General features: G+C 39.7%; 2 protein-coding genes across 3 annotated transcripts in view; one reads left to right on the top strand and one right to left on the bottom strand.

Annotated features, from left to right (window-relative positions):
* Wdr76 (WD repeat domain 76) overlaps positions 1-2,142 on the bottom strand; it is a 46,885-nt gene extending 44,743 nt beyond the window's left edge. For both annotated transcript variants that reach the window (XM_076848517.1, XM_076848519.1), the window contains exons 1-2: positions 1,977-2,142; positions 1,040-1,435 (exon numbers count right to left, since the gene is read on the bottom strand). In XM_076848517.1, the coding sequence (XP_076704632.1) occupies positions 1,040-1,435; positions 1,977-2,039 (459 nt within the window). In that variant the 5' untranslated portion in view covers positions 2,040-2,142. The remainder of the gene's footprint in view (positions 1-1,039; positions 1,436-1,976) is intronic.
* A 1,893-nt stretch (positions 2,143-4,035) lies between these two features.
* Positions 4,036-17,304, top strand: Mfap1 (microfibril associated protein 1). The gene is made up of 9 exons (XM_076848516.1): positions 4,036-4,240; positions 8,630-8,849; positions 10,140-10,269; positions 10,864-11,051; positions 11,865-11,973; positions 12,072-12,232; positions 13,894-14,053; positions 16,424-16,513; positions 16,619-17,304. Exons 1-9 carry the CDS (start codon positions 4,162-4,164, stop codon positions 16,799-16,801), a joined length of 1,320 nt encoding a protein of 439 aa, XP_076704631.1. The 5' UTR covers positions 4,036-4,161; the 3' UTR covers positions 16,802-17,304.
* Positions 17,305-17,526: the final 222 nt, after the last annotated feature.

Below are 17,526 nucleotides of genomic sequence, written 5' to 3'. Positions count from 1 at the left end.
CACCCAATCCATGTTTTTACCCTGGACCCCGTGATTCAGATGTCTGTAGTACTGGGGTTTCACTTTGAAAAACACTGTCACTTCTCCTAAGGGAAAAACTACTTAAAAATTAAAAAAACAAAACAAAACAAAAAAAAAAAACAAACTACTGCCTAGGCAGAAGACAAAAGAATCAGATTCCTGTCATGTGTAGCTAATTAAAAAAAAAAAAAAAAATTAAAAAAAAGGATATTCAGGCAAAAAAAAAAAAAAAGATTCTTTAAACTGACTCCAACCATTCAACAGAACTAATGAGTATTTCTCTTTTGTGTTAACTCCACTTCATTTGTCTCCTTTTGTTTTTAAAAGTAATGCAATCAATTAATGATTGTTGGGGCTGGGAATGTGGCTCAAGTGGTAGCTTGCTCGCCTGGCTATGCGAGCGGCCCGGGTTCGATTCTCAGCACCACTTACAAACAAAGATATTGTGTCTGCCGATAACTAAAAAATAAATATTAAAATTCTCTCTCTCTCTCTCCTCTCTCACTCTCTCTTTAAAAAAAAAAAAAAAAAAATTAATGATTGTTTTCCTACCCTGACATCAAAGGTCAATTGCGTATGTCCCACAGGCTGAAAACTTCTGGTAAACCATGCATAAATATGTAAAGGTTAAGGGCTGGGGATATGGCTCAGCAGTAGAGCACTCACTTAGCACTTGCAAGAACCTGGGTTTGATCCTCAGCACCATGTAAATATAAATAATAAAATAAAGGTATTGTGTCCAACTACAACTAAAAAATAAAATTTAAAAAAAGTAAAGGTTAGCAAGGCACGATCAAGTATGAGTAAGCTCAAAAACATATGCAATAAACTGAGAGGAAAAAAAGGGAACTAAAATTAATCCAAGGAGGTTATCTGATAAATATTTAAAACACAAAATTTCCACTAAACACATTAAATGATAAAATAATTTTATTGCCCTTAAGACCTTTGATGACCTTATAGAACTTCAAATTTCAAAACAGCCAAGAAAAATTAGAACTACTAATTAAATTCTTACCAGGCCAGGTGTGGTATCTTCATCACTGCTTTCCATATCAACGTTGCAAATCACGGCATCTGAACTGTTCTTGTGTTCTAGTTTGTTACTTTCAGCATGAACATCTAAGGATGATTTTTGCAGAGTAGATTCTGCCTTGGAAGATATGGCTTTCATTTTTGGAATTAATTTTTTTTTGCAAGTTTTCTTTAATTGAGTCTTCTTAAACTTCTTACACATCACTGCATCATTAGAATTCTTTTCTAATAGGGATTTGGGGCACTTAAATTGACCTAACTTGTAATTAGTGAGTGAAAAGGGAGCAAGATAAACCTTAGCTGTTTTTCCTAGAACTGTAGTCTGTTCTGGTCTCAGAGATACGAAAACGACGTTTTGATTTTCTTTATATTCATTCACCTATTCAAGTCAATAAAAGAAAACAGTATTAGAAACCCAAGTCCTCTGCCTTTTCTGACAGGATCCCAACTAATCTCCATTAACAAATCTAATCTCCATTTCATAATGACAACATAATTCAACTGATAGCCTGTAAGGAAACTTCTTCCCCGCCTCCAAAATCTCTATTCATAATTCATTAGCTTGAATGAAATTACTGAGTTTTATTGAGCAAATTTCTTTTCCATAGGAGCTTACCAAAGCAATAAATAATGACTAGCGTTTGTAACTTAAGGGACTACTCCAACTGTCAGCTTCACAGTAACTTAATAAAGTTGCTAAAGCAAATGCTGGGGGCATGAGAAAAGGAGGTCCCAGGTCCCATCCTGTCATTTCTAGGATTGGTGACAACAGCCTTCCTGTTGTTCTGGCACTGAAGGCCTAGTTTTCCACAGAAAACCAGGACATAGATCCTCGCTTATCCTGGGTGCCAGGCAACGGCGCCCAGCAAATCCCAAAGACTGAGACAGGAGCAACAGAAAACCGTCAGACCGCTTCTCACCTTCACCTGGTTACGCAGTCTGGAGCAAGCCTTCTCCTCGGCCTCCGCGCTTAACCACGACATCTTTCTACCGCTTAGCAGCTGACGCCTTCCCGCCAAGACTGCGCGGGAGCCCGGGGTGGGCGGGCCCTGGGAGAGTTCTAGAGGGAGGGGCAGCCCAGCCGGGATTTGAGCCCCGGGAAGCGGAGCCCGGCTCAGCTGACCTGGCAGCAGCGGGAGAACCGCCCCAAACCACGTTTTTACCCTGGACTCTGTGATTCAGGTGTCTGTAGTACTGGGGTTTCGCTCTGAAAAACACTGGCGCGGGGCTGGGGCTGGGCCGTAGAGCATTTGTCTTACACGTGTGAGGCCCTGGGTTCTACTCTCAGCACCACGTAAAAATAAATAAATAAAATAAAGGTATTGTGCCCATCTACAACTTAAAAAAAAAAAGAAAAGGAAAGAAAGAAAGAAAAACACTGGCGCTTCTCCTAAGGGAAAACTACTGCCCTGCGACGTGAGTCTGGAAAAAGTTAAGACGCACGTAGGTGCCATATGGAACGGAGGGCAAAGGAAATAAATTTAATATGTAATGCAGGCTTTACCTAGGCCATTGCTTCCTTGTAACTTCACTATCAAAAATGATGCCCCTTTATTATATCTTCTTCCTAGGAAAGGAAGCACCCCTGGCCACAAAATTTAAATCCTCTTACTTCAGCCTCCCAAATAGTTGGGATTATAGGAGTGCTCCACCGTCCCCAAAATAAATCTTTTAAAAATTATGTCTACTCTTTATGTCTCTCTCTCTCCCCAAACTGCTTCCTTGGTTCATTAATTGAATCACCACTGTTCTTTGACACTTGCCAGTTTGGTGACAGAGGTACTGAGACTGACCTGAGGGGCACCACTGAGTTACATCCCCAGCCCTTTTTATTTTTTGAGAAAGGGTCTCACTAAATTTCTGAGGCTGACATGCAATCCTTCAGCTTCATTCTCTTCAATCACTGGGATTACAGGCAGGGCACACCATGCTCGGTGCCGACTTAAATTTCTTTTCCCAGTCAGGGCCCAGCTTTAAAATGTAAGCTTTAAAATAATTTGAAAGTTAATCATATTTGTTGCATCTTCAAGATCTTCCATGACCTCGTATGCATGGAATTTTCTCTTGACTCAAAAATTACTGATGAACCAAACTTTTCAGTGACCCATATATACCGTACTATTTCTGGACTTCAAAGATTCTGCTCACGCTAACCCTTCTCTCCCCAAATATGGTAATTATAAAGCCCTTCCTAAGGTGAAGCGTGTTATGACTTCCAATAAGTCAATTTGTTTTACACAGCTCAGCTGTAAATTGGAATTGCTTGTTATTATTCTAAAAGTTCTTTAAGACAACCTAAATAAAACTCAGTTTTCTTGGACTTTAACAATAGTCCATACTCTTTTCAGAGCCTAAACACAGTTAAAATAAGCACTTAATTACTTTGGAAATTAAATGCAATCTCCAGCCAAGAATGGATTTTAATACGCAGTTTCCAGAATCCCCATCCAATGGACGGATTAAACTAATTCTTCTGCGTGTTCAACAATCTAGACAAACAACAACTCGTTATCTCCTCAGTTTCTTGTTCACGGCTATATGGCCGGACCCGACGGCGCACGCCTGTAATCCCAGGGATTCTAGAGGCAGAGACAGGAGCATCGCCAGTTCAATAACATCCCCAGCAATTTAGCGGCACCCTGTCTCAAAATAAAAAATAAAAAGGGCTGGACGTGTAGCTTAGTGGTAGAACGCCCTTGCATTCAATTCCCAGACCAAAAAAAATCAAACTCCCTTGCCCTAAAGCCAAACCCAAAGGAAGCAACTTCCCACCAGAAGGGAATTCCAAATTCTGCAAGGTTGAGGACCCGGAAGGCACGGAGAGGTGGGGGTCTGGAGGAGGGGTGGGGACGGGGGAGGGGCGCCTAAGGACATGCGCAATAACAGACTCAATTTTTAAGCGGCCTGCGCTTCAGAAGTCCTCCAAAATCCCACAATCCTCTCGTAACACATTTCCGGTTTACCTAGCTCTGACGTAAAAGTAGTTTCTATCAGTCGTGCTGTTGTGCCGGGCGTACCTAGGTGGGAAGTAATTTAGCTGTTCGTTGTTAGTGTTCGCTGCTTATAATCAGTCGAGTTTCGGGAATCAACACCGCTGCAATCAACATGTCGGTCCCAAGCGCACTCATGAAGCAACCGCCCATTCAGTCTACGGCTGGGGCCGTCCCCGTTCGCAATGAGAAAGGTAACTGTGCTCACCCCTCTCCCAGTCAGATCTTACCTCTGCCAGCCTCGGCATCCTCCAAAACTCCCCCGGCTGGCCACCCAAACCCCGCTGGCCTCATTTCTTCTGCCTTTCCACACTAAAGTCGCACCCGTTCGCGTTGTCTGGGTTGAGGAGGGGATCTACTTTGCATCATATCTTGTTCTTGTGACCTGTCTGCTCTCCTACGGCAAGCACCCCTCTATTCTATTGGCCTCCACAAATTTCTTACATAGCAGTCTGTTTAGACTGCTTTGATAACTCTTATCAAGTATTGTAGTTATTTACGTGTCTGTCTTCCCCTCGAAGACCATAACTTCGTTCAGGCCGGGAACCGTGTCTTCGAATAGAAAGTTGTGTGAGGTAGTGCCCCAACTTTAAGTCATTCATATTCTAGTGCATGTAAGACATGAAAAAAGAGGTACATGCCAAGCAGATTGGGGTAATCAAGAAAAGCTTCTTGAAGACAGTGTCATTTAATTTGATCCTTAAAGAACGGGTATGATTTCAATAAGTGCAGATGTAGGAAGGACCAAAGTTTTTTCAGTAAAAATGTCGGAAAAGAATATCATTTTTTTTTCTTATTCTTTAACTATCCTGTATCAAACTTTGTGCAACTTGCCTATTTGGTGGTTGGGCGGGGGGGATGCTGTTCATTAAACCCAGGCCTTCTGCATGACAGTCAGATGCTCTACCACAGAACTACACCATTTTTTCTTTCTTTAACTCAACATGACTTTTGAGAATTTTTTAATACATATCAATTTCATTCATTTTAACTGCTTTTAAATTCCATTATATAAGTAAATAAACCACAATTTATTCCCTCCTGATGGGTAGTTAGTAGTTAGTTGTTGCCATGTTGTTTTTCCTTTTATTGCAGAAGCCTGCAGTTGTCATCCTTTTTTGTTGTTATTGTTGTCAATGGGTCTTTATTTATATGAGGTGTTAAGAATCAAACCCAGTGCCTCACACATGTTATACAAGTGCTCTACCACTGAGTTACAACCCCAGCCCCAGTTGTCACTCTTTTTTTTTTCTAGAAGTAGTTGCACACAATACCTTTATTTTATTTATTTATTTTTATGTGGCGCTGAGGGCCTTGCACATGCTAGATGATCGCTCTGCCACTGAGCCACAATCCCAGCCCCCAGTTGTCATTCTTAAATGTATCTATTGGATACCTTTTTTTTGGAACTGGGGATTGAACTCAGAGGCACTTAACTACTGAGCCACATCCCCAGCCCTTTTTTGTATTTTGTTTAGAGAAAGGTCTCAGTGAGTTGTTTAGCACCTTACTAAATTTCTGAGGATGACTTTGAACTCATGATTCTCCTGCGTCAACCCCTTAAATTTACCACTGATTACAAGACTGAGCCACCATGTCTGGCTTTGTGATACATTTATGTAAAAATTTCCTTAGGGAGGAGTGTCCTAGAACTCATCAACTTTACTATCTGTTACCAATTGTTCTCCAAAGTAAGTTATAAGAACTTCATAGTTTTTATTTCCAAGACATTCATCCACACTTTATTGTATGGGATCTTTCTTTTTTTTTTTTTTTTTTATTTCTTTGTAGTGGGGATTGAATCCAAGGAATTACCACTGCGCTACCTGCCCAGCCTTTTTTTTTTTTTTTTTGCAGTTGTATATGGACTGCATGCCTTTATCTTATTTGTTTATTTTTGTGTGGTGCTGCGACTCAAACCCATTGTCTCACACATGCAAGGCAAGCGCTCTGCCACTGAGCTACAGCCTCAGTCCTACTGCCTAGCCTTTTATTTTTTTATTTTGAGACAGGGTCTTGCTGAGTTGTTTAGGGCCTTATTACATTTCTGAGCCTGGCCTAAAACTTGTGATCCTCTTGTCTCAGCCTCCCAAGCTGCTAGGATTTCAGGCATATGCTACTGTGCCCAGCTTCCAGGCTCGTCTTAAACTCCTGGGATCAATTAATCGTACCTCAGCCTCCAGAATACAGCTGATTACTTTTTTTAGAAAATTTTTTATTCTAATTTGTTACAAATTAGACTACCATGGTGGGGGGACAGGTAGTGGTGTTAGGAACTAAACCCAGGACCTCATGAATATTAGGCAAGCACACTACCATTTCACTACATCCCAAGTCCCTAATTTACTATAACTTTAAACCTTGCTCTTTGGTACAAACCACCTCCGCCTTTACCCTCTCCATTTTATTTCATCAGAATTATCTTAGTTCTTTTCGGCCTCCTATCCTTCTATATGATTTTAGAAACAGCCTGGGGCAACTTTTAATGGAATTGCATTAAAATTATAGATTATAGATTATACATTTATAGGATAATTCAGGCACAGTTACGATCGTCTCATCCTTGAACATGATATATTTCTCCATTTATTTAGAGCTTTTATATCTTTGAATAAAATTATACTTTTCCTCCTAAAGGCATTATTTTACTTGTGGAATTTATTTCTTGGTATTGAGTAGTTGCCGATGTAAATGGTATTTTAAACAATATTTTCTAATTATACATAGTTATACATAAATACACTGTGTGTGTGGTGGGGAAGGGTGTTGCTGGGGATTGAAACCAGGGCCTTGTGCATGCAAGGCAAGCACTCTACCAACTAAGCTATGTCCCCGGACCCAAACACTTTTTCTTGTTCATTTATTTATTTATTTTAGTTGTTAATGGATCTTTATTTTATTTATTTATATGTGGTGCTGAGAATCGAACCCAGTGCCTCACACATGCTAGGCGAGTACTTTACCACTGAGGCACAACCCCAGCTGCCCCATTCACTTATTTTTATATACATACAGGTTTTTTGTTTTTGTTTTGGCTTGGTTTTTGGTACCAGAGATTGAACTCAGGGGCACTCAACCACTGAGCCACATCCCCAGTTCTATTTTATATCTATTTTGTATTTTATTTAGAAACAAGGTCTTGCTGAGTTGCTTGGGGCCTTGCTAAATTGCTGAGGCTAGGTTTTGTGTTTTGTGTTTTCTTTAGTGTAGTTCGACACAAAACCTTTATTTCACACTTATTTATTTTTATGTGGTGCTGAGAATCAAACCCCTGGTCTTGCAAGGCGAGCACTCTACCACTGAGCCACAATCCCAGCCCCCTGAGGCTTATTTTGAACTCAAGATCGTCCTGCCTCAGCCTCCCCAGCCACTGGAATTATAGGTGTGCTCCACTGCAACCAGCTTCCTGAATTGTTTAGCTTGTCTTGTTATCTTGTATTTTTGCGGAGACAATGATAAACTTGGAAATTATGGTAGTTTTTTCCTTTTCAGTCCTTATCATTTATATATTTATTATTGTCCAAGTTAGAATCATAATACAGGGTTAACTATAAAGTATAATGGGTACAACATAAGGATGCTCACTGTTTGTTCATTTAAGAAATAGATCTCTCCAGTCTCATGCCTATAACCCCAGTGACTAAGGAGGCTGAGGTGGGAGGATTGCAAGTTTGAGGCAACTTAGTAAGATCCTTCCTGAAAATAAAAAGGGGTGGAGATGTAACTGATTGGTAGAGCTAGCTTTAATCCTCAGTACAAAAAAAAAAAAAAAAAAATCATTAAGTCTAAAAAAAAAATAGCATATTTCTCCTTTTGCCCCCCACTACTTTTCTAAAGTTAAGCCATTCTTGAAATCCTAGGTTTACTCCTATTAGGTCAGGATGATTTAGAGTTTTGGTTTTCTGTGTGTGTTGTAAGGATCTGGGGAGAGAGTATTTTTGTATGTAAGTGAAACTCACCCAGAGTTTCCTTTGGTTATCAGGATTTGCTTATCTTATAAAAGAAGTTGGTTAGTTTTCACTCTTTCTGTTCACTGCAATTGTTTGTATGTGTAAAAGAAGTTACTCTTGCAGATTTGATGGCACAAAAGCTAAAGGAAAGAAGGTGGAAATAAATAATATTAGAATTTTAGGTTATGTGGTAATCTTTTATTAATGCTGCTGTGGAAATTCCAAAGGAAATTAAAAGAATGTCCAACCAATATTTTAGTTTTATAAGTTCCTACTTATCATCCTGACTATATCCTGGGCACTGTTAAGGTTATAGCTGAAATGGAGTAGCATGAATTTATGGTGGGAATAGAGTTTTTTTCTACTGGTTCACTGCTCACCTTCCTTCACTTAATTGTACGCAAGGTAAGCTTCGTTATCATGAGAGTAATCACAAGAATGCTTTTCCATGAGTTGGCCTTTGTTGGAAAGCACCATTAGATGAATAGGAGATTGGGTAATGGTTCTCTTCTTCTGTTTAAACCCTTATTTACCAGAAATTCAGGCGCTACCTGCAGAGGCCAAGGGCTGAAGAACATTGGGAAAGACTACTGACTTATTATGTTAACTTATTATGTTATCTCTCTTGCCCAGGTGAGATTTCAATGGAGAAGGTAAAGGTAAAACGTTATGTATCTGGAAAGAGGCCAGACTATGCCCCTATGGAGTCTTCAGATGAGGAGGATGAAGAATTTCAATTCATTAAGAAAGCCAAAGAACAAGAAGCAGAACCGGAGGAACAAGAGGAGGATTCATCTAGTGATCCCCGGCTGCGGCGTTTACAGAACCGTATTAGTGAAGATGTGGAAGAAAGGTAAATGACTAAGGTTATACTTCCCTGGATCTGAACCTCTGCAGGTTAATTAATAACATCACTAATACATAATACTTGAATAATATTTATATGTGCCAATTATGCTGTTCTAAGTAGATTATATTTACTAATTCTTATAATCCATACAATAACCTTATGAGGTTGTTGTTATTTTACAAATGAGAAAAGTGAAGCACAAAGGAATTAGGAGAATAATATGACGAAAGATACACAGCCAGTAAGTGGCAGCTTCAGAAAATAGCAGGTAACTTCTACCCTAAGGATCTTAATTAACTCATTAAGGAAATAGAAAATAGATACCAAGAGGCTCCAGAGATTTCTCTATAGTAGAAGGCTTTTGTAGCATGGAAGAGGTCTTGGGTTTCATCCCAACTCCTCAAAGAATAGAGAGACAATTGTTTGTTCATTAAAGGGAGTCTTTTTATCATGAAGATGTTTTATAAAACTTGAGAAATTGGTTGTAACACCTACTTATTCCCCAGTGAGAGGAAATGACACTGATAAAGTAGGAAAAAAGACTTAAGAAGTGATCTCATGGGGCTGGGGATGTGGCTCAAGTGGTAGCGCGCTCGCCTGCTGGCATGCATGCGGCCCGGGTTCGATCCTCAGCACCACGTACAAACAAAGGTGTTGTGTCCACCAAGTACTAAAAAATAAATATTAAAAAATTCTCTCTCTCCTCTCTCACTCTCTCTTTAAAAAATAAATAACTAACTAAATAAATAAAAATTAAAATTAAAAATTCTCTCTCCCCCTCTCTCTCTCACTCTTTAAAAAAAAAACAAAGAAGAAGTGATCTCATGTTAGAAAGAGAGCCTTCCAATGAGGGGATTTGTATGTTGTGAATTAATTGAGGCATTACCTTACAGAGCCATAGGTCCTGAACTCTTACTGTTCATATTGTCTCAGGAATTTGTCACAGCAACCATCAAAAATTATTTCACTAAAATACTATGTCATTGAAAATAATATAGTATGATTTAATGTTGAAAGTGTAAACTACCTTGAGTTATTGAAAATGTCCCTCTGTGTCATGTGAGTTTTCTGTTGTGCCCCCAAAACGGTGCCTGAACACATGGTGTTTTAGGCCCAACTTGACTATTTGCTCTGACATTCTTGTATAGTTTCTTTAATCTCTACCTCAGTTGTTACATCTCAGAGACATTCGTATTAATGAAGGCAAATCAGGTTGTACTGCAAGTAAGAAAATGTGGTGGATTTTCCTATTTTTGTGACATTGGTGATACACTTGGAGATCCTGTTTTTCAGATTGGCCCGACATCGGAAAATAGTAGAACCTGAAGTAGTAGGAGAAAGTGACTCAGAAGTAGAAGGAGATGCTTGGCGCATGGAACGAGAAGATACCAGTGAAGAAGAGGAGGAAGAAATTGATGATGAGGTGTGGTAAAGGGAAATGGGAGGTTTTTTTCCTGAGCAGAAGAAAAATTGGTGGGAAGATCCTATTTTTTTTTCTTTACCTTTTTTTTTTTTTTTTTTTTTTTTTTAAGTAGTGGGGATTGAACCCAGAGGTACTTTACCACTGAGCTATATCCTTAGTCCTTTTTATTTTTTAATCTGAGACAGGGTTTTATTAAGTTGCTGAGGTTGGTCTCTAACTTGTGATCCTCATGCCTCAGCCTCCCAAGATGCTAGGGTTGCAGGCATGTGCTACCATATCCAGTGCCAGTATTCATTTGCTGAGGCCATAAAGGCCAAGATGACTGCTTTTGGCAGAATTGTGATAGTGTTTCCTCTTTATTAGAGATAAAATTGAAAATAAAGTGGTTCTAAATTTCATTTACTTAGAATTTGTTGAACTTGATGAGACAAAAATAAAAAACCATCTCAGGAGTGTAGCCTAGAGGTAGAGCTTGCGCTTAGCATGTGCAAGACCCTGGGTTCAATCCCCAGCACCAAAAAAAAAAAGGAAAAAAAAAAGCCATTATAGAGTACAGACCATTTGAATAACAAGCTTAGATGTATGCTTTGATAGGAAATAGAGCGGCGCCGTGGAATGATGCGTCAACGAGCACAGGAGAGAAAAAATGAGGAAATGGAAGTCATGGAGGTAGAAGATGAAGGACGTTCTGGGGAGGAGTCAGAATCAGAGTCAGAGTATGAAGAGTACACAGACAGTGAAGATGAGATGGAGCCTCGCCTTAAGCCAGTCTTCATTCGAAAGTAAGTATCTCACAAAACAGGTCAGAGTTTACATAGTTACTTCTTTCTAGGTTTGATAGTAAAAGCCTCATTTCTATCCCATGTTCATCCAAATCTAAGTACTAAGCATTTAGGTCAGTGCCCAGGGTGTAGATATTGAGGAGTAGCATGGTATAGCAGGAAGCCTGTTTGTTTTCATATCTCTCTTTCCAGTTAAGGAGCACTTATCTGCTCAAGGTTGTATATTTTAAGCATGAAATTAAGTTTAAATAACAAATTCTGGGCTGAGGTAGTAGCTCTGGCAGAGCACTTGCCTTGCACATGTGAGGAACTGGATTTGATCCTCAGCACCACATAAAAACACATAAATAAAAGTATTGTGTCCATCTACAACTAAAAATATTTTTTTAAAAAAATTCCTATTTGTGGCTGTGGGTGTGGCTCAAACGGTAGCGCGCTGCCTGGCATGCGTGAGGCTCGGGTTTGATCCCCAGCACCACATACAAACAAAGATAATTCATTCTCTCTCTCTCTCTCTCTCTCTCTCTCTCTCTCTCTCTTAAAAAAAAAAAAAAAAAAAAAATTCTATTTCCTAATGGCTAGAAATTCTATTACTTATAATCCAGCAGGCTTCTTATTATCTAGGCAAACCTCAAGAATGAACATAATTTTGGTGAACTAAAGATCTGTGAGAACGCCTCTGTTTTTGACAGTTTGCAAATATATTTGTCAAAGATTGTTTGGCTTTGTCAGATTTGGATGGGACTAGATTGAGAGGAACAAAGAGATCCATTCAAAGGACTCTGGGCAATTAACAGGACCTCTGTGATGCAGGAAGGACCGAGTGACAGTTCAAGAACGGGAGGCTGAAGCATTGAAACAGAAAGAGCTGGAGCAGGAAGCAAAGCGCATGGCTGAAGAGAGGCGAAAGTACACCCTCAAGGTACTGGGAGTGGTTGTGAGGATTAAGTGCAAAGAGTGGTGTAATTAGGTTTGTCTGAGGATAAGGAAGTGCATATCTGAATTGTTTTCCTTATCCAGATTGTAGAAGAGGAGACCAAGAAAGAGCTGGAGGAGAATAAGCGTTCCCTGGCTGCACTGGATGCACTCAACACTGACGATGAAAATGATGAGGAGGAATATGAGGCATGGAAAGTTCGAGAGCTAAAAAGAATCAAGAGGGACAGAGAAGACAGAGAAGCGTAAGTAATGGGATTGGTAATGCTGCTGATGGAACAGGTTTTCTAGTAACAGTACTGTAGCTCTGAGGCCTGTCACCTACTATGGTTTCCATTCTTGGGATGGGTTTGGTTTGCTGCTTGGTTTCTTTGTTTGTTTTCAGTATTGGGGATTAAACCCAGAGGGGCTTTACCACTAAGTCACATCCCCAGCCCTTTTTATTTTTTATTTTGAGACAAAGTCTCACTAAGTTGGTCAGGGCCTCACTTATGTGCCGAGGCTGGCCTGAAGCTTGTGATCTTCCTCCTCAGCCTCCCAAGTTGGGACTGTAGATGTGTGCCACCACACCTGGATTTTGGTTTGGTTTTGTTGTTGTTTTGTGACCCTGAAGATTGAACCCAGGGCCTTAAGCATGCTGAGCAAGGGGCTCCCTTTACTGAGCTACATCCTCAGCCCCATTCTTGGTTGGATTTTTTTGCGGGGGAGGGTTTGTGTTTTGTTTTTAGCAAAATAACAGGATTTATTACAGTAAATAGAAAGCAAAACTCCCTAAAAGGGAGGAGTTCCAAGAGAGGGATGCCAATGGATGGCTATTGTCTATGGGTTTATATAGATCTATAGGTTTAAGGAAGTCAGCCCTATGCCCAATCCCTGTGAAAGGCTCTCAGTGTCCACTAGGCATTCCTGCAGTCTTTAATCCAATCAAATATCGATAACACATTTTTCCTTCTTTGGTGAGGCTGTGGACTCCAGGTCATATATGTCCTGATTTAAAAATAACCTTATGCAAGTTTCTGAGCAAAAACCTACTGCTTCACCCGGCAAAGTGGCACACACCCGTAATCCCAGCAGCTTGGGAGACTGAGGCAGAAGAATCGTCCATTCAAAGCCATCCTCAGCAAAAGCAAGGAGCTAAGCAACTCAGTGAGACCCTGTCTCTAAATAAAAATACAAAATAGGCCTGGGGATGTGGCTTAGTGGTTGAATGCCCAAGTTCAATCCCCGGTACAAAAAAAAAATAAAAAACTGCAGCTTCTGTTTTTGCTCTGCTGCCCAGGAAGTCACCCAGGGGCCCATTTCCCTATCTGCCCAGCATTTTGTCTTCCTCCTAACTTCAACAGCACCCCTTATAGAAGGTGCCCCATTTACCAGAGCCACCATTAGAAGTAACCATTGTTGGCTCTGTGGGAAGAACTTTAATTCATTCTAGACCTTTTAAGTAATTTTTGATATTTTTCTTTTCAACTAGCTTTGAGTAGGAAGATTGGAAATAAATATTTGGGTGAATTGATAGAGTAAGAGAACTAGTCATTAAGGTTTGTTGAGCCTGTGCCACTGCCACTCACCTAACTTGGTGAAACCCTATCTCAAAATAAGACTTTAAGAGCCAGGCGTGGTGGCTCGTGCCTGAAATCCCAGTGGCTCAGGAGGCTGAGGCAAGAGGATCACAAGTTCAAAGCCAGTCTCAGCAATGACCAGGCAGTAAGCAACTCAGTGAGACCCTGTCTCTAAATAAAATACAAATAAGGGCTGGGGATGTGGCTTAGTGGTTACTTAGTGAGAGCTTTCTTGCTGAGTGGACTCTGCAGAGTACCAGGGTGATGCAGGACACCATGTGGCAAGGTAGAACCTAACCACTCTAACACTAGATAAATACTAATAAATAGTTTTGCTACCTTAACAGGCTTGAAAAGGAGAAAGCAGAAATTGAACGCATGCGAAACCTGACTGAGGAAGAGAGGCGAGCTGAGCTTCGGGCAAATGGCAAAGTCATCACCAACAAAGCTGTTAAAGGCAAATACAAGTTTTTACAGAAGTACTATCACCGGGGTGCCTTCTTCATGGTAAGTGAAATGGGTATCAGGAAATTGAGCAATAAGAATAATTCAGAATCCTTTTTTCCTCTAGATGGAGAATAAACTGTCCTGAAATGTTATTTCTATTTCTAGCAGTCAACCTTCTCATTTGCTTTTTACCTGAGAAGGATATAAATCCAGAGAAAAGCATTGGGTTTGTAGAAAACAGCAGCAACATCTGTTCTGTTTTGGCCTCAGCTCCCAGAAAAAGGAAATGATATAATAGAATAATTAAGAAAATGAAAAGAAAGGGATCTATATAGATACTAAAATAATTAGGTTCCCCAAACCACTTAAAAATCATTATTTCAGCCAGGTATGGTGGTGCATAGCTGTAATCCCAGCAACTTGGGAGGATGAGGCAAGAGGATTGCAGCCCAGCAACTTGGCAAGGCTCTAAACAACGTAGTAAGACCCTGTCTCTAAATAAAATATAAAAGGGGCTGGGGTTGTGGCTCAGTGGTTAAGCACCCTTCTCATTTCATAGCCAAATGAGAAGCTTGGATCATATAAAAATCAGAGTCTGTAAATAGCTATATATTAGTTCATACTTGGGTGGCCGTTTAGTTCACTTCATTCTGAGCTGACAGAAGGTGGCCTGTTAATGGTTAATTATCTGACCCTTATGTTGAATGTCATTATCATTGTTCTTCATATAAAAACCAAGGTCAAAAAAGCACTTTTGTTAAAGCTGTGTAAAGTGACATGGACTTTAAAAAAATTATTTGAATTAGTACCAGTGATAATTTCTTAAAAAGGAAAAGCAGGAAAGGCAATGAAATAATTGATTGCATTTACTACTTTTGATAGTATATGGTTTGTTAAATTATTTCCTAATGTTAAAGGAGTTTGTATCATAAAACTAGCTTATTTACCAGGCATAGTGGTACTCACCTATATTAAGCAAAGGCAGGAAGTTCAAAGCCAGCATCAGCAACTTAGCAAGGCACTGTCTCTAAATAAAATATAAAAAAATAGCTGGGGATGTGACTTAATGGTTGTATACCCCTGGGATCAAATCCCCAGTACCAAAAAAATAAAAAAAAATTTAAAAACTAAGTTCCATGTATCAAACCCTCAATTTTTAAGCACATGTGGTTTTCTTGTCACTAGTGATGATAAATTATTTCTTGTATTGTTTCAAAGTAAGAAAGTAGTTTTGCTTAAGCAGTCAGCAGCTTTAATTATCAAGCTTTGCCAGGTGCAATGGCACACGCCTATAATCCTAGCACACAGGAGGATCTCAAGTTTGAAGCCAGCCTCAGCTACTAGAGGAAATCCTATCTCAATATTTTAAAAAGGGTAGGTGGGAGTTGGCAGTGTAGCCTAGTGGTAAAGCACCCCTGGGTTCAGTCCCCAGTACTCAAAATAATCATCATCATCATCAAACTTTTTTAAGAAGCAATACATTGTTGGCTAAAAAAACAGGACAGTCTTTTGACATATTCGAATACTGACTCTTCTTATCTGGCCAAGAAGTGAAATTAAAATGGCTTCTGGGATTAAATGAGGGATTTTTTCAGGCCTAAGAAGGAAGCAGATCTCATAAAAATTGGGTTCTTTTGTTTTGTTCTTTGTGGTACTTGGGATTGAACCCAGGATCTTATACCTGCTAGACAAGCACACCAAGCTACATCCCCAGCCCTTTTTTAATTTTTTTTTTAAATGGTCTGAATTTCCCAGGCTAGCCTTAAACTTGCAATCCTCCTGCCTCAGCCTCCCAAGTTGCTAGGATTACAGGTGATGCACCACCATACCTGGCACAAAAACTGTTCGATTGGCTAGGTGCTGTGCCACATACCAATAATACCAGCAGATCCAGAGACTGAAGCAGGAGAATTGAAAGTCTCAGCAGTTTAGCGAGGCACTAAGCAACTCAGTGAGACCCTGTCTCTAAATAAAATACAAAATAGGGCTGGGGACGTGGCTCAGTGGTTAAATGTCCCTGAATTCAATACTCAGTACACCACCACCACCACCCCAAAAAAATTGGCCTTAGCAACTTAGCAAGACCCTGACTCAAAATGAAAATAACTGAGGATGTAGCTCATCTTCAGTACAGTTTCTCTGATATTGTGGGGAGGGGGAAGACTGGAATTTTAGGATTGAGGATCTAAGAGACCTATAGAGTGGAAGTCATGAGTAAATAAGTGCAGAGACTAGGCCAACCTTCAATAAGTATCTACACTTAGGAAGGAGAAACAATCTAATAGAAAAAAGAATATCATCTTCTCAAATAGGAATCTCTTGAAGAAAAGCTCAATACCCTATTTCCTTTGTTTCTTTGTTGCAGAATTTAAGAAATTTGTGTGTTTGTATGGGAAATAAAATCATAACACTGATATTCTTTTTTTATAGGATGAGGATGAGGAAGTATACAAGAGAGATTTTAGTGCACCAACTCTGGAGGATCATTTCAACAAAACCATTCTTCCTAAAGTCATGCAGGTATGGGGACTCTTTGTCAACATAAAAAGAAAAAGTAATGTACTGAGGACTGGAGCTGGGTCTTAAGTGTTCAGTGATATAACTCATCATCAATCCTTCCCTTAGGTCAAAAACTTTGGACGTTCTGGTCGTACCAAATATACCCACCTTGTGGATCAAGATACCACCTCCTTTGACTCAGCATGGGGCCAGGAGAGTGCCCAGAATACAAAGTTCTTTAAACAAAAGGCAGCAGGAGTACGAGATGTGTTTGAGCGACCATCTGCCAAGAAGCGGAAAACAACCTAGGATTCAACTATTTATTCTAACTGTGGGACACAAGGAGATGTCTCAGCATCTGGTCCTTGACATTCTTTTACCATTATCACGTGGTTCTTATATCCACCTTACTGGACTTACTGCCGTACCTATTACTAGGTAGTCCAGTCCTTGAAGGTGCTTTGTGAGGTTTGGACTTAAGATATAAGAAACCCACAGAAAAGCACTATCCAGGTAGGAATAGAAGCTGCCCACTTAACAGTTTCTGAGAAATCTTAGGTGTCTCTGCTGTGGCTTCCCATATTTACTTGGGAGTATTCCGTTTTCTTCCATCCATCCACTTAGCTTGTGTCAGAAATGTGGGTGTATTAAGTGGAAAATGCAATACTTCTACCTTAGGGTTAGGAGTACTATACCAGGAAATCTAAGTTCATTGAAACCTGTTTTGCATTTTTAGTTGAAGGCAACTTTTCTAAATGAATATACTTTTTATCCTTTTGTGTATGTCAAGAAATAAAAGATATACCCCAGAATTTTTAGCATAATACTGGAGAATAAAATATGCAAACTAACAAGTATTAACTACCTATTAACTAAAATAAAAGCAGGGAATTGTCAAGCAGAGGGTTTTTTAGTTTGATCATCCCCTTTAACCTCAGAAACAAACTCAGATCTAGGATTAGGTATTCAGTAGCATCCAGATTTATTCATGTGTAAACACAGATATTTGATTTTCCTTCCTCTGAACTATAGCT

Source organism: Callospermophilus lateralis, chromosome 3 (assembly GCF_048772815.1).
Source record: "Callospermophilus lateralis isolate mCalLat2 chromosome 3, mCalLat2.hap1, whole genome shotgun sequence".
Classification (NCBI taxonomy): Eukaryota; Metazoa; Chordata; class Mammalia; order Rodentia; family Sciuridae; genus Callospermophilus; species Callospermophilus lateralis.
The sequence above is the reverse complement of the archived record's forward strand: the minus strand, read 5'-3'. Positions and strand labels throughout refer to the sequence as shown.